Raw genomic sequence first — 24,828 nt, forward strand, 5'->3', positions numbered from 1 at the left:
ATAATTATTTCGTGTTACTTGTTTTATAATTTGTATCCGATGTTTTTAGTTACAGATATTTACTGATGACGTACCTACTGGGAGTATTCTTGGTATCCAGAAAAATGCCGATTAGTTTGATAATAAATCATCTTCTATCACTGAGCTGTCCGACAGCTACAAGGCACTGAGGAATCATAAGTATATTTTATCGTTAAAACATTTAATACCATACATATAAATATCCCATACAATGTCACCGATATACCACGATATACTATAAACCCTACCCTCCCTCCTATCAGTTATAAATATCCCATACAATGTCACCGATATACCACTATATACTATAAACCCTATCCTCCCTCCTGTCAGTTATAAATATCCCATACAATGTCACCGATATACCACTATATACTATAAACCCTACCCTCCCTCCTGTCCCATACAATGTCACCGATATACCACTATATACTATAAACCCTACCCTCCCTCCTGTCCCATACAATGTCACCGATATACCACTATGTATTATAAACCCTACCCTCCCTCCTGTCAGTTATAAATATCCCATACAATGTCACCGATATACCACTATATACTATAAACCGTATCCTCCCTCCTGTCCCATACAATGTCACCGATATACCACTATATACTATAAACCCTACCCTCCCTCCTGTCCCATACAATGTCACCGATATACCACTATATACTATAAACCCTATCCTCCCTCCTGTCCCATACAAGTCACCGATATACCACTATATACTATAAACTCTACCCTCCCTCCTGTCAGTTGTACCACATTTGTTTAAACATCTCACGTGATACAATAAAGTTAATGTGATATCCGCATGGCACTGACATCAAGTTTAATATTGAGTCGATCAATTATTAAATAACAAAATGTCACTGTCATTTCAAAACCTCTACTCGATCCAACACTTTTTCTGTGTACTTTCTCGCTGACTTAAACACTGTTAACGACTTTGTTAAGATCCCATGATTTCATGACCACAGTATTTTTTTTGGATCACGTGATCTCATGACCGTAAGATTTGGTTTAGATCACGTGGTCTCATGACCGCAAAATTGTTTTGGATTATTTGGTCAAATGACCACAAGATCTATTTTGGATCACTAACCTAATGGTAACAATGTTTGTGTTATATCACATAATTTATGTCTATGATAATTGTTAAGGATTTGTTAAGGATCACTTGTTTTCGTTGACTTTAGTTCAATGATTTGGTCCCATCACAATGCTTGGTTTATATCACGTGATGTCATAATGCCACCCAACGTGAATGTAGTGCTGAACATTAAGGTCGGATCACGTGATCGCCATTTAATTGAACACTGTGTTCAGAAATGTGAAAAGAATAGCATGCCACTTATCGGGGTCGTCTAGATAGGCGGGATGCTTGGCATCCTTCAAAAGAAAATCATAAGAGTTGGCCAGGGCTGCCAGTCTCCTCCGTGCCGAGGGTCCGATTGTTTTGTCTTTGTCCCCCGTCACTATGGCCGTAGGAATCTGAAAAGATATTGTAATGGAGCTGAAAATACATTAACCAAAGGCTGGAGTTTTAAAAACACATATATGACAATAGTTTAGTAGGTATCAGGTAGTGTGTGGAAGATCCCCTCGAAAAACACAACAGATAACACCAAATGAAATGATCAATAAGACGAGGTAATTGTTTAAATTCCTCACGATTAGGATTAGATTGAAATTTACGAGGAATTAAGGTTATGTATGAATTAAAAACAACTGCTTAACAAGGAGCCACAAGGCTTGATAGTATACAGAGGAAGACACCTAAACAACAACAACAACAAAGTGATATAGGGGAGACACCTAAACGACAGCAACAAAGTGATAAAGGGGGAGACACCTAAACAACAGCAACAAAATGATATAGGGGGTGACACCGAAACAACAACAAAGTAATATAGGGGGAGACACCTAAACAACAACAACAAAGTGATATAGAGGGAGACACCTAAATAACAACAACAAAGTGATATAGAGGGAGACACCTAAACAACAACAACAAAGTGATATAGAGGGAGACATATAAACAACAACAACAAAATGATATAGAGGGAGACACCTAAACAACAACAAAGTGATATAGAGGGAGACACCTAAACAACAAAGTGATATAGAGGGAGACATCTAAACAACAACAAAGTGATACAGAGGGAGACACCTAAACAACAACAAAATGATATAGGGGAGACACCTAAACAACAAAATGATATAAAGGGAGACACCTAAACAACAAAGTAATATAGAGGGAGACACCTAAACAACACTAAGTTGATGTAGACAGAGACACCTAAACAACAACAAAGTGATATAGAGGGAGACACTTAAACAACAAAGTGATATAGAGGGAGACACCTAAACAACAACAAAGTGATATAGAGGGAGACACCTAAACAGCAAAGTGATATAGTGGGGGACACCTAAACACCGCTTAAGTGATGTAGACAGAGACACCTAAACAACAACAAAATGATATACAGGGAGACACCTAAACAACAACAACAAAGTGATATAGAGGGAGATACCTAAGCAACAAAGTGACATAGAGGGAGACACCTAAACAACAACAACAAAGTGATATAGAGGGAGACACCTAAACAACAACAAAGTGATTTAGAGGGAGACATATAAACAACAACAACAAAATGATATAGAGGGAGACACCTAAACAACAACAAAGTAATATAGAGGGAGACACCTAAACAACAACAAAGTTATATAGAGGGAGACACCTAAACAACAACAAAGTTATATAGAGGGAGACACCTAAACAACAACAAAGTGATATAGAGGGAGACACCTAAAAAACAAAGTGATACAGAGGGAGACACCTAAACAACAACAAAATGATATAGGGGAGACACCTAAACAACAACAAAATGATATAGGGGAGACACCTAAACAACAAAATGATATAAAGGGAGACACCTAAACAACAAAGTAATATAGAGGGAGACACCTAAACAACACTAAAGTGATGTAGACAGAGACACCTAAACAACAACAAAGTGATATAGAGGGAGACACTTAAACAACAAAGTGATATAGAGGGAGACACCTAAACAACAACAAAGTGATATAGAGGGAGACACCTAAACAACAACAAAGTGTTAAAGAGGGAGACACCTAAACAACAACAAAGTGATATAGAGGGAGACACATAAACAACAAAGTGATATAGAGGGAGACACATAAACAACGATGAAGTGATATAGAGGGAGACAAATAAACAACAATAAAGTGATATAGAGGGAGACACCTAAACAACAACAACAAAGTGATATAGAGGGAGACACCTAAACAACAACAACAAAGTGATATAGAGGGAGACATATAAACAACAACAACAAAATGATATAGAGGGAGACACCTAAACAACAACAAAGTGATATAGAGGGAGACACCTAAACAACAAAGTGATATAGTGGGGGACACCTAAACACCACTTAAGTGATGTAGACAGAGACACCTAAACAACAACAAAATGATATAGAGGGAGACACCTAAACAACAACAACAAAATGATATAGAGGGAGACATCTAAACAACAACAAAGTGATAAAGAGGGAGATACCTAAGCAACAAAGTGACATAGAGGGAGATACCTAAACAACGACAACAAAGTGATATAGAGGGAGATACCTAAACAACAACAACAAAGTGATATAGGGGAGACACCTAAACAACAAAGTGATATAGAGGGAGATACCTAAATAACGACAACAAAATGATATAGAGGGAGACACCTAAACAACAACAACAAAGTGATATAGAGGGAGACACCTAAACAACAACAACAAAGTGATATAGAGGGAGACACCTAAACAACAACAAAGTAATATAGAGGGAGACACCTAAACAACAACAAAGTTATATAGAGGGAGACACCTAAACAACAACAAAGTTATATAGAGGGAGACACCTAAACAACAACAAAGTGATATAGAGGGAGACACCTAAAAAACAAAGTGATATAGAGGGAGACATCTAAACAACAACAAAGTGATACAGAGGGAGACACCTAAACAACAACAAAATGATATAGGGGAGACACCTAAACAACAAAATGATATAAAGGGAGACACCTAAACAACAAAGTAATATAGAGGGAGACACCTAAACAACACTAAAGTGATGTAGACAGAGACACCTAAACAACAACAAAGTGATATAGAGGGAGACACTTAAACAACAAAGTGATATAGAGGGAGACACCTAAACAACAACAAAGTGATATAGAGGGAGACACCTAAACAACAACAAAGTGTTAAAGAGGGAGACACCTAAACAACAACAAAGTGATATAGAGGGAGACACATAAACAACAAAGTGATATAGAGGGAGACACATAAACAACGATGAAGTGATATAGAGGGAGACAAATAAACAACAATAAAGTGATATAGAGGGAGACACCTAAACAACAACAACAAAGTGATATAGAGGGAGACACCTAAACAACAACAACAAAGTGATATAGAGGGAGACATATAAACAACAACAACAAAATGATATAGAGGGAGACACCTAAACAACAACAAAGTGATATAGAGGGAGACACCTAAACAACAAAGTGATATAGTGGGGGACACCTAAACACCGCTTAAGTGATGTAGACAGAGACACCTAAACAACAACAAAATGATATAGAGGGAGACACCTAAACAACAACAACAAAATGATACAGAGGGAGACATCTAAACAACAACAAAGTGATAAAGAGGGAGATACCTAAGCAACAAAGTGACATAGAGGGAGATACCTAAACAACGACAACAAAGTGATATAGAGGGAGATACCTAAACAACAACAACAAAGTGATATAGGGGAGACACCTAAACAACAAAGTGATATAGAGGGAGATACCTAAATAACGACAACAAAATGATATAGAGGGAGACACCTAAACAACAACAACAAAGTGATATAGAGGGAGACACCTAAACAACAAAGTGATATAGAGGGAGATACCGAAACAACGACAACAAAGTGATATAGAGGGAGACACCTAAACAACAACAACAAAGTGATATAGAGGGAGACACCTAAACAACAACAACAAAGTGATATAGAGGGATGCACCTAAACAACAACAACAAAGTGATATAGAGGGAGACACCTAAACAACAAAGTGATATAGAGGGAGATACCTAAACAACGACAAAGTGATATAGAGGGAGACACCTAAACAACGACAAAGTAATATAGAGGGAGACACCTAAACAACGACAAAATGATACAGAGGGAGACACCTAAACAACAACAACAAAGTGATATAAGGGAGACACCTAAACAACAACAAAGTGATATAGAGGGAGACACCTAAACAACAACAACAACAAAGTGAGTTAGAGGGAGACACCTAAACGACAACAATAAAGTGATATAGAGGGAGACACCTAAACAACAACAACAACAAAGTAATATAGAGGGAGAAACCTAAACAACGACAAAGTGATATAGAGGGATTTGGTTTGTTTGGTTTGTGTTTGTTTAACGTCCTATTAACAGCCAGGGTCATTTAAGGACGTGCAAGGTTTTGGAGGTAGAGGAAAGCCGGAGTACCCGGAGAAAAACCACCGGCCTACGGTCAGTACCTGGCAACTGTCCCACGTAGGTTTCGAACTCTCAACCCAGAGGTGGAGGGCTAGTGATAAAGTGTCGGGACACCTTAACCACTTGGCCACCGCGGCCCCGTGATATAGAGGGAGACACCTAAACAACGACAAAGTGATATAAAGGGAGACACCTAAACAACAACAAATGGTTGCGTTCAGGGTGGAAAGTATATGATCCGAATCCAATTGTACTAGTTTGTTTTCAATGCAACCCATTTTGGTACAGCATTTGGTCGATGAAGTGATGAGAACGGTGCCATATTTTGTGTATATTTATACATATACTAAATACGACCTTTCCATACACCTAATGACCTTCCCCATATAATATTTACATTTTGGTGGCAAAGGCAAGATATAAACTAAGTGAAAAGATTTGCAGTCTATGTGAGCATAATTGACACCGAAAACGTGACATCGATCCATGCCGCGCGATTCAACCACCGAAACCACTTGTAACTAACGTAAACAATCATATGGCTCTATGAAAAAAAACTTAGGACTACGTCGTTTTTTATGTTAATTAAAAAGTATCAAAAAGAAATTTTATACGATATTGTTACACAAATAATAAAAAGAATTCAATGCACTTTTTTGTTTGCCAATCTGCACGAGACAAATGAATTTTGAAAAAAATAGGCTGTTCCATTTGTCGAATCCCATTGACGAAGTCGCTGAATATTGGCATTTGTTATGCTAACTCAATTCTAATTTTCAAAAATAACCAAAACAAAATATGTTGATAATGTAAATATAAGCATTAAACTGTCTTTTTTGGTGTCTATGGTCGATATAGAAGACAGAGCTTTGCAAACAAACGTGTCATATAGCGCACAATATGACGTTTGTTTGCAAAGCTCTGGCATCTACATTGTATATCGACCATAGACACCAAAAAAGACAGTTTAATCCTTAACTAAAGACGACCTTTCCATACACCTAATGTGTGTTTGTAGTTTATCCTTACCTTTGATATACTTAGTTGTGACGTATATTTGTCTGTCTGTACCGGTGCCACTGGTACAAATCCCCGGGCCCTGAGAGGGGTTGTGTCAGGCTCGTCAAACAAGAAGGGCAGAGAAAAGCTTCCGCTCATAGACGGGCTTATTATAACCGGCTTCGTCAGCTTCAGTGCTGTGATTAGAGCACCAATAAATGGCCCCCTCTTCTCATCGGTCAGCTCAATTTTGGAACTCTCACCATAGTCTATATAAAGTCAATAATGAAAAACAACATTAGTAAGCGATTAAAATGTCTGCTACAATGTTTAAAACATTGACAAGAATTGCTAGCATATAAATGAAGTTCCAGTCTATTAACATTCTTGTTTGTAGATGACATTTTTATAACAGGCTAAGTAAGGTTTAGTTGACAGGTGTCAGTATTCTGTTATAATTACAAGCTACGTAAACTTTAATTTTATAGATGTCAGTTTTCTGTTTCAATTTCAACATGCTACGTAATTTCAATTGGACAGATATCTATTGTCTCATTGTTTTCCTCCTAAAAAGAAACAGTAGGGCGGATGATAAGTACTGACTTGGAAGATCTACTGCCACTGCCCGATACCCCGCGGCCCCCAGAAACTGTAGGCTAGGACAGCTTTTTTCCCAGGTCTCAGACGTAAACATCTGGCCGTGTAACAGCAGAACGTCGCCACGTGATTTCTCCTTTAGCAGAGGTTCTCGTGTACAGATTTTCATCTCCTGCAATGAATTATGCCGCTATTAAAATAAGTAGCATTTCAAGTTAGGATGCCCAAGAAATAAAATGGTAAAATGAAGCCACGGACTTAAATACAGTACACAAAGCCAAATTCCATTAAAACAATGAAGCTAAAATATAAATAACACCAGACCATCGTACCCTAACATATCAGTGTAGTCATTATATTACTTCCTTATATAGAGTTAATTCAACATAAGCACAAATTATGTGTATGGATACACCGGAAGTCCTTTTGTATAAGGGGGCCGCGGTGGCCAAGTAGTTAAGGTGTCCCGACACTTTAACACTAGCCCTCCACCTCTGGGTTGCGAGTTCGAAACCTACGTGGGACAGTTGCCAGGTACTGACCGTAGGCGGTGGTTTTTCTCCGGGTACTCCGGTTTTCCTCCACCTCCAAAACCTGGCACGTCCTTAAATGACCCTGGCTGTTAATAGGACGTTAAACAAAAACCAACCAAACTTTTGTATAATTATAATAATATTACTTGAAAACAAGACACTAAAAATACCTCCATAGCACGGCTGATTTTCTCAAAACCCCATAACCATATAGTGTAACAAGTGGTTAACGACATTTTCTACAGAGAAGGAATCATTGTTGAATGTTTCAGGGCCATTCACTTAATTTAAACACGCCAATTCTTGTCCAAGCTCGATCAAGAATCATTGCTAAAATATTAAATAATATTATTTATATCTCTCTCGCTCTCTGTATTAACGTACGCCATATTGTATTTTGTGTCATGATTGTATTTAACTGATTGGCTGTTCTGCCAAAGGTAATTACAGAAAGCTAGATGTGTGTGGTTTGGGAGGCTGTGGTATGCTTGTCTTCTTGTGATAGCTCGAACTGTTGCCGAGTTTATAGTGCTACCCCATGGTTATCGAGGCATACTGCCGAAGACACTCCGGCAGGCAACGGGCTAACCATTCTTCTTCTTTCGTTGTTCAGCCTCCGTCAAAAAAAATGACGATTACGGCCAATGGAAGGATCGTTGCACATGCTCTTCAAAAGAAGTAAAAAAGTGCAGGGATTTGGGTACAGTGAGAGGGTTCGTCTCACTCCCAACAAGAGGTCCATGTTAGTTGAATATATATATATAATTATATAAGCATAAATGTTATTTAGCTTGTTTATACTTTTTTTAATTATATTTCATTGTTAATATAAGAGTCTTACTCTTGTTGTCAAAAAACAAGAGTCCCAGATGGCCTGTATCGCTCACCAGGATAATTTAGTGATCATGAGAAAACATCGAGTTCCTCTTCATAAGAGGATGCCCCATGCTAGTTTTCGACAAAATTATGTCATTTGTACAAACGAATTAGGATTTCATGAAAGAATTTGCTTCAGATGAGTCCTGCAACTATGACAGAAAAGGGTAACTTTTTTAAGAGTTTGAAACACTTTCAAAGTATGCGACGATAAATGATCTTTTTTGTTTTTTGTATCTTACCTATTTCGGAATTACAGGAGACAGGATCTGTGATGTGATACAGAAAGAAAGAACAGACATTCATGGTGCGGTGATATTTGTGTAGTGAGTTTCTGGAAGTGTCTAGCGGTCTGAGGTGTACTCTGTCAATTGGTTATCAGGATGCAAACTAATGATTGGGTTGTTTTTAATATGTTATTTACTGCTAAAGTTATTAGTTATTACAGCACAAGTGCAAAAACTATTTTCCTTCTGTTAAATGCAATGTATTTCAATAGTCTATCGAAGCTAATAATCTGTTGGTATATTTATATTATCTGGAATTGCATACATGTATACATATGAATATGTTAATCAGTAATATAGTCATTTACTCTGATAATTGAAGTTTATTTGCAATACATGCAGCACGTTTCGTGTTTTTGTGCAGCATTCACTATTGTTGCTCTTAATAACAATGAGTTGAACATTCTATTAGAGCAAGCAATTTAGCTAAATGCACTTAATATATATAGGAGAAATATATGTATCTCCATAGCTTTATATTGTAAATGAACTTATATTCAATCCAGACATGCGGGTACAGTGACTTCATAATATGCCATATGTATATGGCACATTTTATCTTATAGCTATTTTTGACATGTTCACATCATCATCAATTGTCTTTATTATTTTCGGTCATGTATATTCATTTCATCATTTATGTTATACGGGAAAAGACGGATTATAAGTTTTATACTTGTGTCTAATCCCATTTGTGTTTTGACAAATAAAATATGTTCAAATCAAAACCTATTTCCCCTATTGGACTCCGCCCCTCAGGCCACTGATGGTTTAACCCCACCATTTGTACAGGGTTAAATTCTCCTACCTCGAAAAGATTCTAGTCAAGCGATATCTAGGGCAAAGTTCAAGAGAGAAAGTTGTTATTTGTCCCCATTTGTGCTGCCCCTTGGGGTCAGCCCCACCATTTGTTCAAGTTTGAATCCCCGCCACCAAGGGATGCTTTACGTCAAATAAACTTCAATTCCAATCAGTGGTAAGGATAAAGAAATTTCACAAATCAATGTCCCCTAAGACTTAATAAATAAAGTTTGTATTCGCAAAAAATGCAGGGCAACCCCAGCTTATAGTATCCTGGACAAAGGTTTAGGGACTAGAAACGTTAAGGTTTTTCACATTATCTATACTGAAATCGATGATGATATCAACAGGTAACCCAGCTATATATCTCCTAGACTCTATTAACCTTAGTGAGTTTACCACAGCTATATCTCCTAGTTTCTATTAACCTTAATGAGTTATTTATATACCTCAGCTATATCTCCTAGTTTATACCTCAGCTATATCTCCTAGTTTATACCTCAGCTATATCTCCTAGTTTATACCTCAGCTATATCTCCTAGTTTATACCTCAGCTATATCTCCTAGTTTCTATTGACCTTAATGAGTTATTTATATACCTCAGCTATATCTCCTAGATTTTATCAACCTTAATGAGTTATTTATATACTTCAGCTATATCTCCTTGTTTCTATTAACCTTAATGAGTTATTTATATATACTTCAGCTATATCTCCTAGTTTCTATTGACCTTAATGAGTTATGTATATACCTCAGCTATATCTCCTAGATTTTATCAACCTTAATGAGTTATTTATATACCTCAGCTATATCACCTAGTTTCTATTAACCTTAATGAGTTATTTATATACTTCAGCCATATCTCCTAGTTTCTATTAACCTTAGTGAGTTATTTATATACTTCAGCTATATCTCCTAGTTTATATTGACCTTAGTGAGTTATTTATATACTTCAGCCATATCTCCTAGTTTCTATTGACCTTAGTGAGTTATTTATATACTTCAGCTATATCTCCTAGTTTATATTGACCTTAGTGAGTTATTTATATACTTCAGCTATATCTCCATGTTACTATTGACCTAAGTGAGTTATTTATATACCTCAGCTATATCTCCTAGTTTCTATTGACCTTAATGAGTTATTTATATACTTCAGCCATATCTCCTAGTTTCTATTAACCTTAGTGAGCTATTTATATACTTCAGCTATATATCCTAGTTTATATTGACCTTAATGACTTATTTATATACCTCAGCTATATCTCCTAGTTTATATTGACCTTAATGAGTTATTTATATACCTCAGCTATATCTCCTAGTTCCTATTGACCTTAGTGAGTTAAATATATACCTCAGCTTTATCTCCTAGTTTCTATTGACCTTAATGAGTTATTTATATACTTCAGCTATATCTCCTAGTTCCTATTGACCTTAGTGAGTTAAATATATACCTCAGCTTTATCTCCTAGTTTCTATTGACCTTAATGACTTATTTATATACATCAGCTATATCTCCTAGTTCCTATTGACCTTAGTGAGTTAAATATATACCTCAGCTTTATCTCCTAGTTTCTATTGACCTTAATGAGTTATTTATATACCTCAGCTATATCTCCTAGATTTTATCAACCTTAATGAGTTATTTATATACTTCAGCTATATCACCTTGATTTTATCAACCTTAATGGGTTATTTATATACTTCAGCTATATCTCCTTGTTTCTATTAACCTTAATGAGTTATTTATATATACTTCAGCCATATCTCCTAGTTTATATTGACCTTAGTGAGTTATTTATATACTTCAGCTATATCTCCATGTTTCTATTGACCTAAGTGAGTTATTTATATACCTCAGCTATATCTCCTAGTTTCTATTGACCTTAATGAGTTATTTATATACTTCAGCCATATCTCCTAGTTTCTATTAACCTTAGTGAGCTATTTATATACTTCAGCTATATCTCCTAGTTTATATTGACCTTAGTGAGTTATTTATATACCTCAGCTATATCTCCTAGTTCTTATTGACCTTAGTGAGTTAAATATATACCTCAGCTATATCTCCTAGTTTCTATTGACCTTAATGAGTTATTTATATACCTCAGCTATATCTCCTAGATTCTATCAACCTTAATGAGTTATTTATATACTCTAGCTATATCTCCTAGTTTCTATTGACCTTAGTGAGTTATTTATATACCTCAGCTATATCTCCTAGTTTCTATTGACCTTAGTGAGCTATTTATATACTTCAGCTATATCTCCTAGTTTCTATTGACCTTAGTGAGTTATTTATATACTTCAGCTATATCTCCTAGTTTATATTGACCTTAGTGAGTTATTTATATACTTCAGCTATATCTCCATGTTACTATTGACCTAAGTGAGTTATTTATATATACTTCAGCCATATCTCCTAGTTTATATTGACCTTAGTGAGTTATTTGTATACTTCAGCTATATCTCCATGTTTCTATTGACCTAAGTGAGTTATTTATATACCTCAGCTATATCTCCTAGTTTCTATTGACCTTAATGAGTTATTTATATACTTCAGCCATATCTCCTAGTTTCTATTAACCTTAGTGAGCTATTTATATACTTCAGCTATATCTCCTAGTTTATATTGACCTTATGAGATTATATACTCAGCATATCTCCTATTCTATTACTTAGAGTTATTTATAAAATATCTCAGCTATATCTCCTAGTCTTATATTTACTTAATCGCTTTATTATATATTCCTCAGCATATCTCTAGTTTATATTACCTTATGAGTTATTTATATCCCTCAGCTATATCTCCTGTTTCTATTGACTAGTCAGTTATTTTATACTCAGCTATATCTCCTAGTTCTATTGACTTGAGTTATTATATCCTCAGCTATATCTCCTGTTTCTATTAACCTTAATGAGTATTTATATACCTCAGCTATATCTCCTAGTTCATGACCTGAATGAGTTATTTATATACTCAGCTATATCTCCTAGTTTCTATTGACCTTAATGAGTTATTTATTACCTCAGCTATATCTCCTAGTTTCTATTACCTGTATTTATATACCTCAGCTATATCTCTAGTTTCTATTGACCTTATGAGTTTTTATATACCTCAGCTATATCTCCTTGTTTCTATTAACCTTAATGAGTTATTTATATACTTCAGCTATATCTCCTAGTTTCTGTTGGCCTTAATGAGTTATTATATACCTCAGCTATATCTCCTAGATTTTATCAACCTTAATGAGTTATTTATATACTTCAGCTATATCTCCTTGTTTCTATTAACCTTAATGAGTTATTTATATACTTCAGCCATATCTCCTAGTTTCTATTAACCTTAGTGAGTTATTTATATACTTCAGCCATATCTCCTAGTTTCTATTGACCTTAGTGAGTTATTTTTATACATCAGCTATATCTCCTAGATTCTATTGACCTGAATGAGTTATTTATATACCTCAGCTATATCTCCTAGTTTCTATTAACCGTAATGAGCTATTATATACCTCAGCTATATCTCCTAGTTTCTATTGACCTGAATGAGTTATTTATATACTTCAGCTATATCTCCTAGTTTCTATTGACCTTAATGAGTTATTTATATACCTCAGCTATATCTCCTAGTTTATACCTCAGCTATATCTCCTAGTTTATATTGACCTTAGTGAGTTATTTATATACTTCAGCCATATCTCCTAGTTTCTATTGACCTTAGTGAGTTATTTATATACTTCAGCTATATCTCCTAGTTTATATTGACCTTAGTGAGTTATTTATATACTTCAGCTATATCTCCATGTTACTATTGACCTAAGTGAGTTATTTATATACCTCAGCTATATCTCCTAGTTTCTATTGACCTTAATGAGTTATTTATATACTTCAGCCATATCTCCTAGTTTCTATTAACCTTAGTGAGCTATTTATATACTTCAGCTATATATCCTAGTTTATATTGACCTTAATGACTTATTTATATACCTCAGCTATATCTCCTAGTTTATATTGACCTTAATGAGTTATTTATATACCTCAGCTATATCTCCTAGTTCCTATTGACCTTAGTGAGTTAAATATATACCTCAGCTTTATCTCCTAGTTTCTATTGACCTTAATGAGTTATTTATATACCTCAGCTATATCTCCTTGTTTCTATTAACCTTAATGAGTTATTTATATACTTCAGCTATATCTCCTAGTTTCTATTAACCTTAATGAGTTATTTATATACCTCAGCTATATCTCCTAGTTTCTATTAACCTTAATGAGTTATTTATATACATGTATATATTATTTATATACTCTAGCTATATCTCCTAGTTTCTTATTTATATACTTCAGCTATATCTCCTTGCTTCTATTAACCTTAGTTATTTATATACCTCAGCTATATCTCCTAGTTTATATTGCCCTTAATGAGTTATTTATATACCCCAGCTATATCTCCTAGTTTCTATTGACCTAAGTCAGTTATTTTTATACATCAGCTATATCTCCTAGATTCTATTGACCTGAATGAGTTATTTATAGACCTCAGCTATATCTCCTAGTTTCTATTAACCTTAATGAGCTATTTATATACCTCAGCTATATCTCCTAGTTTCTATTGACCTGAATGAGTTATTTATATACTTCAGCTATATCTCCTAGTTTCTATTGACCTTAATGAGTTATTTATATACCTCAGCTATATCTCCTAGTTTATACCTCAGCTATATCTCCTAGTTTATACCTCAGCTATATCTCCTAGTTTCTATTGACCTTAATGAGTTATTTATATACCTCAGCTATATCTCCTTGTTTCTATTAACCTTAATGAGTTATTTATATACTTCAGCTATATCTCCTAGTTTCTGTTGGCCTTAATGAGTTATTTATATACCTCAGCTATATCTCCTAGATTTTATCAACCTTAATGAGTTATTTATATACTTCAGCTATATCTCCTTGTTTCTATTAACCTTAATGAGTTATTTATATACTTCAGCCATATCTCCTAGTTTCTATTAACCTTAGTGAGTTATTTATATACTTCAGCCATATCTCCTAGTTTCTATTGACCTTAGTGAGTTATTTTTATACATCAGCTATATCTCCTAGATTCTATTGACCTGAATGAGTTATTTATATACCTCAGCTATATCTCCTAGTTTCTATTAACCGTAATGAGCTATTTATATACCTCAGCTATATCTCCTAGTTTCTATTGACCTGAATGAGTTATTTATATACTTCAGCTATATCTCCTAGTTTCTATTGACCTTAATGAGTTATTTATATACCTCAGCTATATCTCCTAGTTTATACCTCAGCTATATCTCCTAGTTTATACCTCAGCTATATCTCCTAGTTTATATTGACCTTAGTGAGTTATTTATATACTTCAGCCATATCTCCTAGTTTCTATTGACCTTAGTGAGTTATTTATATACTTCAGCTATATCTCCTAGTTTATATTGACCTTAGTGAGTTATTTATATACTTCAGCTATATCTCCATGTTACTATTGACCTAAGTGAGTTATTTATATACCTCAGCTATATCTCCTAGTTTCTATTGACCTTAATGAGTTATTTATATACTTCAGCCATATCTCCTAGTTTCTATTAACCTTAGTGAGCTATTTATATACTTCAGCTATATATCCTAGTTTATATTGACCTTAATGACTTATTTATATACCTCAGCTATATCTCCTAGTTTATATTGACCTTAATGAGTTATTTATATACCTCAGCTATATCTCCTAGTTCCTATTGACCTTAGTGAGTTAAATATATACCTCAGCTTTATCTCCTAGTTTCTATTGACCTTAATGAGTTATTTATATACCTCAGCTATATCTCCTTGTTTCTATTAACCTTAATGAGTTATTTATATACTTCAGCTATATCTCCTAGTTTCTATTAACCTTAATGAGTTATTTATATACCTCAGCTATATCTCCTAGTTTCTATTAACCTTAATGAGTTATTTATATACATGTATATATTATTTATATACTCTAGCTATATCTCCTAGTTTCTTATTTATATACTTCAGCTATATCTCCTTGCTTCTATTAACCTTAGTTATTTATATACCTCAGCTATATCTCCTAGTTTATATTGCCCTTAATGAGTTATTTATATACCTCAGCTATATCTCCTAGTTTCTATTGACCTTAATGAGTTATTTATATACTTCAGCCATATCTCCTAGTTTCTATTAACCTTAGTGAGCTATTTATATACTTCAGCTATATCTCCTAGTTTATATTGACCTTAGTGAGTTATTTATATACCTCAGCTATATCTCCTAGTTCCTATTGACCTTAGTGAGTTAAATATATACCTCAGCTATATCTCCTAGTTTCTATTGACCTTAATGAGTTATTTATATACCTCAGCTATATCTCCTAGATTCTATCAACCTTAATGAGTTATTTATATACTCTAGCTATATCTCCTAGTTTCTATTGACCTTAGTGAGTTATTTATATACCTCAGCTATATCTCCTAGTTTCTATTGACCTTAGTGAGCTATTTATATACCTCAGCTATATCTCCTACTTTCTATTAACCTTAATGAGTTATTTATATACTTCAGCTATATCTCCTAGTTTCTATTAACCTTAATGAGTTATTTATATACCTCAGCTATATCTCCTAGTTTCTATTAACCTTAATGAGTTATTTATATACATGTATATATTATTTATATACTCTAGCTATATCTCCTAGTTTCTTATTTATATACTTCAGCTATATCTCCTTGCTTCTATTAACCTTAGTTATTTATATACCTCAGCTATATCTCCTAGTTTATATTGCCCTTAATGAGTTATTTATATACCCCAGCTATATCTCCTAGTTTCTATTGACCTAAGTCAGTTATTTTTATACATCAGCTATATCTCCTAGATTCTATTGACCTGAATGAGTTATTTATATACCTCAGCTATATCTCCTAGTTTCTATTAACCTTAATGAGCTATTTATATACCTCAGCTATATCTCCTAGTTTCTATTGACCTGAATGAGTTATTTATATACTTCAGCTATATCTCCTAGTTTCTATTGACCTTAATGAGTTATTTATATACCTCAGCTATATCTCCTAGTTTATACCTCAGCTATATCTCCTAGTTTATACCTCAGCTATATCTCCTAGTTTCTATTGACCTTAATGAGTTATTTATATACCTCAGCTATATCTCCTTGTTTCTATTAACCTTAATGAGTTATTTATATACTTCAGCTATATCTCCTAGTTTCTGTTGGCCTTAATGAGTTATTTATATACCTCAGCTATATCTCCTAGATTTTATCAACCTTAATGAGTTATTTATATACTTCAGCTATATCTCCTTGTTTCTATTAACCTTAATGAGTTATTTATATACTTCAGCCATATCTCCTAGTTTCTATTAACCTTAGTGAGTTATTTATATACTTCAGCCATATCTCCTAGTTTCTATTGACCTTAGTGAGTTATTTTTATACATCAGCTATATCTCCTAGATTCTATTGACCTGAATGAGTTATTTATATACCTCAGCTATATCTCCTAGTTTCTATTAACCGTAATGAGCTATTTATATACCTCAGCTATATCTCCTAGTTTCTATTGACCTGAATGAGTTATTTATATACTTCAGCTATATCTCCTAGTTTCTATTGACCTTAATGAGTTATTTATATACCTCAGCTATATCTCCTAGTTTATACCTCAGCTATATCTCCTAGTTTATACCTCAGCTATATCTCCTAGTTTATATTGACCTTAGTGAGTTATTTATATACTTCAGCTATATCTCCTAGTTTCTATTGACCTTAGTGAGTTATTTATATACTTCAGCTATATCTCCTAGTTTATATTGACCTTAGTGAGTTATTTATATACTTCAGCTATATCTCCATGTTACTATTGACCTAAGTGAGTTATTTATATACCTCAGCTATATCTCCTAGTTTCTATTGACCTTAATGAGTTATTTATATACTTCAGCCATATCTCCTAGTTTCTATTAACCTTAGTGAGCTATTTATATACTTCAGCTATATATCCTAGTTTATATTGACCTTAATGACTTATTTATATACCTCAGCTATATCTCCTAGTTTATATTGACCTTAATGAGTTATTTATATACCTCAGCTATATCTCCTAGTTCCTATTGACCTTAGTGAGTTAAATATATACCTCAGCTTTATCTCCTAGTTTCTATTGACCTTAATGAGTTATTTATATACCTCAGCTATATCTCCTAGTTTCTATTAACCTTAATGAGTTATTTATATACTTCAGCTATATCTCCTAGTTTCTATTAACCTTAATGAGTTATTTATATACCTCAGCTATATCTCCTAGTTTCTATTAACCTTAATGAGTTATTTATATACATGTATATATTATTTATATACTCTAGCTATATCTCCTAGTTTCTTATTTATATACTTCAGCTATATCTCCTTGCTTCTATTAACCTTAGTTATTTATATACCTCAGCTATATCTCCTAGTTTATATTGCCCTTAATGAGTTATTTATATACCCCAGCTATATCTCCTAGTTTTCTATTGACCTAAGTCAGTTATTTTTATACATCAGCTATATCTCCTAGATTCTATTGACCTGAATGAGTTATTTATAGACCTCAGCTATATCTCCTAGTTTCTATTAACCTTAATGAGCTATTTATATACCTCAGCTATATCTCCTAGTTTCTATTGACCTGAATGAGTTATTTATATACTTCAGCTATATCTCCTAGTTTCTATTGACCTTAATGAGTTATTTATATACCTCAGCTATATCTCCTAGTTTATACCTCAGCTATATCTCCTAGTTTATACCTCAGCTATATCTCCTAGTTTCTATTGACCTTAATGAGTTATTTATATACCTCAGCTATATCTCCTTGTTTCTATTAACCTTAATGAGTTATTTATATACTTCAGCTATATCTCCTAGTTTCTGTTGGCCTTAATGAGTTATTTATATACCTCAGCTATATCTCCTAGATTTTATCAACCTTAATGAGTTATTTATATACTTCAGCTATATCTCCTTGTTTCTATTAACCTTAATGAGTTATTTATATACTTCAGCCATATCTCCTAGTTTCTATTAACCTTAGTGAGTTATTTATATACTTCAGCCATATCTCCTAGTTTCTATTGACCTTAGTGAGTTATTTTTATACATCAGCTATATCTCCTAGATTCTATTGACCTGAATGAGTTATTTATATACCTCAGCTATATCTCCTAGTTTCTATTAACCGTAATGAGCTATTTATATACCTCAGCTATATCTCCTAGTTTCTATTGACCTGAATGAGTTATTTATATACTTCAGCTATATCTCCTAGTTTCTATTGACCTTAATGAGTTATTTATATACCTCAGCTATATCTCCTAGTTTATACCTCAGCTATATCTCCTAGTTTATACCTCAGCTATATCTCCTAGTTTATATTGACCTTAGTGAGTTATTTATATACTTCAGCCATATCTCCTAGTTTCTATTGACCTTAGTGAGTTATTTATATACTTCAGCTATATCTCCTAGTTTATATTGACCTTAGTGAGTTATTTATATACTTCAGCTATATCTCCATGTTACTATTGACCTAAGTGAGTTATTTATATACCTCAGCTATATCTCCTAGTTTCTATTGACCTTAATGAGTTATTTATATACTTCAGCCATATCTCCTAGTTTCTATTAACCTTAGTGAGCTATTTATATACTTCAGCTATATATCCTAGTTTATATTGACCTTAATGACTTATTTATATACCTCAGCTATATCTCCTAGTTTATATTGACCTTAATGAGTTATTTATATACCTCAGCTATATCTCCTAGTTCCTATTGACCTTAGTGAGTTAAATATATACCTCAGCTTTATCTCCTAGTTTCTATTGACCTTAATGAGTTATTTATATACCTCAGCTATATCTCCTTGTTTCTATTAACCTTAATGAGTTATTTATATACTTCAGCTATATCTCCTAGTTTCTATTAACCTTAATGAGTTATTTATATACCTCAGCTATATCTCCTAGTTTCTATTAACCTTAATGAGTTATTTATATACATGTATATATTATTTATATACTCTAGCTATATCTCCTAGTTTCTTATTTATATACTTCAGCTATATCTCCTTGCTTCTATTAACCTTAGTTATTTATATACCTCAGCTATATCTCCTAGTTTATATTGCCCTTAATGAGTTATTTATATACCCCAGCTATATCTCCTAGTTTCTATTGACCTAAGTCAGTTATTTTTATACATCAGCTATATCTCCTAGATTCTATTGACCTGAATGAGTTATTTATAGACCTCAGCTATATCTCCTAGTTTCTATTAACCTTAATGAGCTATTTATATACCTCAGCTATATCTCCTAGTTTCTATTGACCTGAATGAGTTATTTATATACTTCAGCTATATCTCCTAGTTTCTATTGACCTTAATGAGTTATTTATATACCTCAGCTATATCTCCTAGTTTATACCTCAGCTATATCTCCTAGTTTATACCTCAGCTATATCTCCTAGTTTCTATTGACCTTAATGAGTTATTTATATACCTCAGCTATATCTCCTTGTTTCTATTAACCTTAATGAGTTATTTATATACTTCAGCTATATCTCCTAGTTTCTGTTGGCCTTAATGAGTTATTTATATACCTCAGCTATATCTCCTAGATTTTATCAACCTTAATGAGTTATTTATATACTTCAGCTATATCTCCTTGTTTCTATTAACCTTAATGAGTTATTTATATACTTCAGCCATATCTCCTAGTTTCTATTAACCTTAGTGAGTTATTTATATACTTCAGCTATATCTCCTAGTTTATATTGACCTTAGTGAGTTATTTATATACTTCAGCCATATCTCCTAGTTTCTATTGACCTTAGTGAGTTATTTTTATACATCAGCTATATCTCCTAGATTCTATTGACCTGAATGAGTTATTTATATACCTCAGCTATATCTCCTAGTTTCTATTAACCTTAATGAGCTATTTATATACCTCAGCTATATCTCCTAGTTTCTATTGACCTGAATGAGTTATTTATATACTTCAGCTATATCTCCTAGTTTCTATTGACCTTAATGAGTTATTTATATACCTCAGCTATATCTCCTAGTTTATACCTCAGCTATATCTCCTAGTTTATACCTCAGCTATATCTCCTAGTTTATATTGACCTTAGTGAGTTATTTATATACTTCAGCCATATCTCCTAGTTTCTATTGACCTTAGTGAGTTATTTATATACTTCAGCTATATCTCCTAGTTTATATTGACCTTAGTGAGTTATTTATATACTTCAGCTATATCTCCATGTTACTATTGACCTAAGTGAGTTATTTATATACCTCAGCTATATCTCCTAGTTTCTATTGACCTTAATGAGTTATTTATATACTTCAGCCATATCTCCTAGTTTCTATTAACCTTAGTGAGCTATTTATATACTTCAGCTATATATCCTAGTTTATATTGACCTTAATGACTTATTTATATACCTCAGCTATATCTCCTAGTTTATATTGACCTTAATGAGTTATTTATATACCTCAGCTATATCTCCTAGTTCCTATTGACCTTAGTGAGTTAAATATATACCTCAGCTTTATCTCCTAGTTTCTATTGACCTTAATGAGTTATTTATATACCTCAGCTATATCTCCTTGTTTCTATTAACCTTAATGAGTTATTTATATACTTCAGCTATATCTCCTAGTTTCTGTTGGCCTTAATGAGTTATTTATATACCTCAGCTATATCTCCTAGATTTTATCAACCTTAATGAGTTATTTATATACTTCAGCTATATCTCCTTGTTTCTATTAACCTTAATGAGTTATTTATATACTTCAGCCATATCTCCTAGTTTCTATTAACCTTAGTGAGTTATTTATATACTTCAGCTATATCTCCTAGTTTATATTGACCTTAGTGAGTTATTTATATACTTCAGCCATATCTCCTAGTTTCTATTGACCTTAATGAGTTATTTATATACTTCAGCTATATCTCCTAGTTTATATTGACCTTAGTGAGTTATTTATATACTTCAGCTATATCTCTATGTTACTATTGACCTAAGTGAGTTATTTATATACTTCAGCTATATCTCCTAGTTTCTATTGACCTTAATGAGTTATTTATATACTTCAGCCATATCTCCTAGTTTCTATTAACCTTAGTGAGCTATTTATATACTTCAGCTATATCTCCTAGTTTATATTGACCTTAGTGAGTTATTTATATACTTCAGCTATATCTCCTAGTTTCTATTAACCTTAATGAGTTATTTATATACCTCAGCTATATCTCCTAGTTTCTATTGACCTAAGTGAGCTATTTATATACCTCAGCTATATCTCCTAGTTTCTATTAACCTTGATGAGTTATTTATATACCTCAGCTATATCTCCTAGTTTCTATTGACCTTAGTGAGTTATTTATATACCTCAGCTATATCTCCTAGATTCTATTGACCTTAGTTATTTATATACCTCATCTACATCTCCTAGTTTCTATAGACCTAAGTGAGCTACATATTTCCACTTTTTTTGTCTCCTAGCTTTTTGTTTTATTGAGCTTAGGGAGGTAAATGTATACCTTAGCTGTATACCTATAGTCTATATGGTTAATCAGCCCACTTTACCTGGCCATCAAATGTCAAGTCGATTATTTTCTTCTCCACCACGGCCTTCTTTGCTGCCTCTTTGATTTGGTCGGGGACCGCCTTCATCGTGGTGAACCAGCCCTTTGGTTCCATTTTTTTATCCAATGAAGGTGATGTTGTATGCCAGTAGAAGCGGTAAAACAGGGCCAGTCCTCCGCACACGACCAGTATGGCGACAACAGCGGCCTTGTTCAGCTGAATACCCGACGGACTCATTCAACCAGCTACGTGACCTCGCATTCCCTGATAACGACAAGTGCGTGGTGGTTACTTTACCAGATAAATCAGATTTTTTTATATAACATCACATATGCAGTATTGAAATCTTTAGGGGTGACGAACTGTTTACAAAGATTCCAGCACGTATAATTATATCATTAATTTGAAATGTCGAAGGCAAAACTAGGGAATTAGGTGAAACAAATAAAAGGACAACAAAATCTGACCGGTCGACATGACTCCTAAGCGGTTTAATGGTTGAAATGAGGTGTTATAAACAGCACTGCTCATTTCATCACCATATATAATAAAAGAGCCGCATGTTTACAGTTTCCACAAAGCGTGGATCCCGGAACTCGACGATTTATTGCAGGATATATAATTTTTCTACGCTTTCCTATGATCTCAATACGTTCTGCTTCTACCGGTTGCGTTTGGTACGAAGCCAATATGATACTGATCAACATCTGTCGCGACTTCAGTTTTCTTACGCCCCTATAGGCTTCCCATCACGTGCACTTCAGTTCCCTTACGATACACAAGCCTTCCATCACGTGTACTTCAGTTCTCTTACGATACACAAGCCTTCCATCACGTGCACTTCAGTTCTCTTACGATACACAAGCCTTTCATCACGTGCACTTCAGTTCTCTTACGATACACAAGCCTTCCATCACGTGCACTTCAGTTCTCTTACGATCCCCACGCCTTCCATCACGTGTACTTCTGTTCTCTTACGATCCCCATGCCTTCCATCACGTGTACTTCAGTTCTCTTACGATCCCCACGCCTTCCATCACGTGCACTTCAGTTCTCTTACGATCCCCACGCCTTCCATCACGTGCACTTCAGTTCTCTTACGATCCCCACGCCTTCCATCACGTGCACTTCAGTTCTCTTACGATACCCAAGCCTTCCATCACGTGCACTTCAGTTCTCTTACGATCATCACGATTGCTGTCACATTTGGTCACGTTCTGATCTCTGATGTTCATAACGTTGAGTTGAGCAATTCTCCGATTTATGACCACGATTGTAACAAGATGGCCACTCTGGACCCTCCAATTCGGTCCGGATGTGTACATGTATCTAATGTGTGTACATATAATGTAGTTCATTAAATGCTATATTGCTGTTTTCCTATTAGATATGTATACGATGTATTGTCACACAATTTTAACAAATATAAAAGTCACTACAATGGTTATTACACCTCGCTTAGCCTAATTAAATATCTTGTTTTTTTTATAGAAGTTTTGTTTCCCAATCGGGTTTGTTTTATCCTTTTATTGGCATTTCATAATTTCCTTATGAAGTTGCTCAACCAAGTCTTTGGCCAAACTTCTCATTACCATCCTTACTGCTCGTTTTTAATGAAATGTAGACTTTGAAGAAAATTTTAGTAAATCTTAAACATGTGCTCCTAAACACATCTCCATTCAAAACCTTTGATTTTCCCACTCTTTATACTATCACCCGCCCCCACCATTCCAAACACCTTCGTTCTCTTTTGAGGGTCTTTTCCAAGAGAGGCGTATTGCGTTATAGAAGTCCATACATGTGCTATACTACCGTATAGCGGGAAATTTTAGCGGTCATAAAATTTGGCGATTTGGTCATGAAAACTGAAAGTTAAATTTTGGCGAGTTAAAATTTAGCGATTTCCCTTAAATCTAGGGTTTTAATTTGACGTTGAGCATATATATTACCTACTGATATATAGAGATAGAATCTAATTATGTTATGTCCATACATTCAATTCATGTTGATTAAGTGTGTTGTGTATTATCGATCCTCTGTCTCGAAACCGGAAACTACATGTATTACCAAAAAAATTCAGACGAAAACATACATATGAGTATGTGTACAAGCAACAGACAAAGAGAATTTAATCAACCGTAAGATATTGCCATGGTAATCTATTGTATGATGTGTATATGTATACAGGTAAGTTAAACAATGAGACTACAGGTAAAGTGTTAACATCAGTTCATTGAATGGTATGGGTAGATGGCTTTGTTTTCACAAAAAATAATTATGATGCGATATATGTCATACTTGTATTGCTATACATATATCGTGAGTAGTTGTTCACTAACTATTCGTATTACATGTACCTATCGGCATTTTGGCCGAAAGTTGCCAGGCAACAACCAACGTTACGCACAAGTCGTTACTCTCTTGAGTTATCAAAGGTAAATGGCGGTCAGAAAG

The 24,828-nt window shown here is 33.9% G+C and overlaps 1 protein-coding gene across 1 annotated transcript in view; it reads right to left on the bottom strand.

The window, feature by feature from the left end:
* Positions 1–1,013: 1,013 nt before the first annotated feature.
* LOC117344156 (protein ABHD14B-like) overlaps positions 1,014–24,828 on the bottom strand; it is a 29,909-nt gene continuing 6,094 nt past the window's right edge. The window contains exons 2-5 of the mRNA XM_033906813.1: positions 22,375–22,638; positions 7,193–7,358; positions 6,620–6,858; positions 1,014–1,516 (exon numbers count right to left, since the gene is read on the bottom strand). Coding sequence (XP_033762704.1) covers positions 1,331–1,516; positions 6,620–6,858; positions 7,193–7,358; positions 22,375–22,611 — 828 coding nt within the window. The 5' untranslated portion in view covers positions 22,612–22,638 and the 3' untranslated portion in view covers positions 1,014–1,330. The remainder of the gene's footprint in view (positions 1,517–6,619; positions 6,859–7,192; positions 7,359–22,374; positions 22,639–24,828) is intronic.

This window comes from Pecten maximus, chromosome 2 (assembly GCF_902652985.1).
Source record: "Pecten maximus chromosome 2, xPecMax1.1, whole genome shotgun sequence".
NCBI classification, from domain to species: Eukaryota; Metazoa; Mollusca; class Bivalvia; order Pectinida; family Pectinidae; genus Pecten; species Pecten maximus.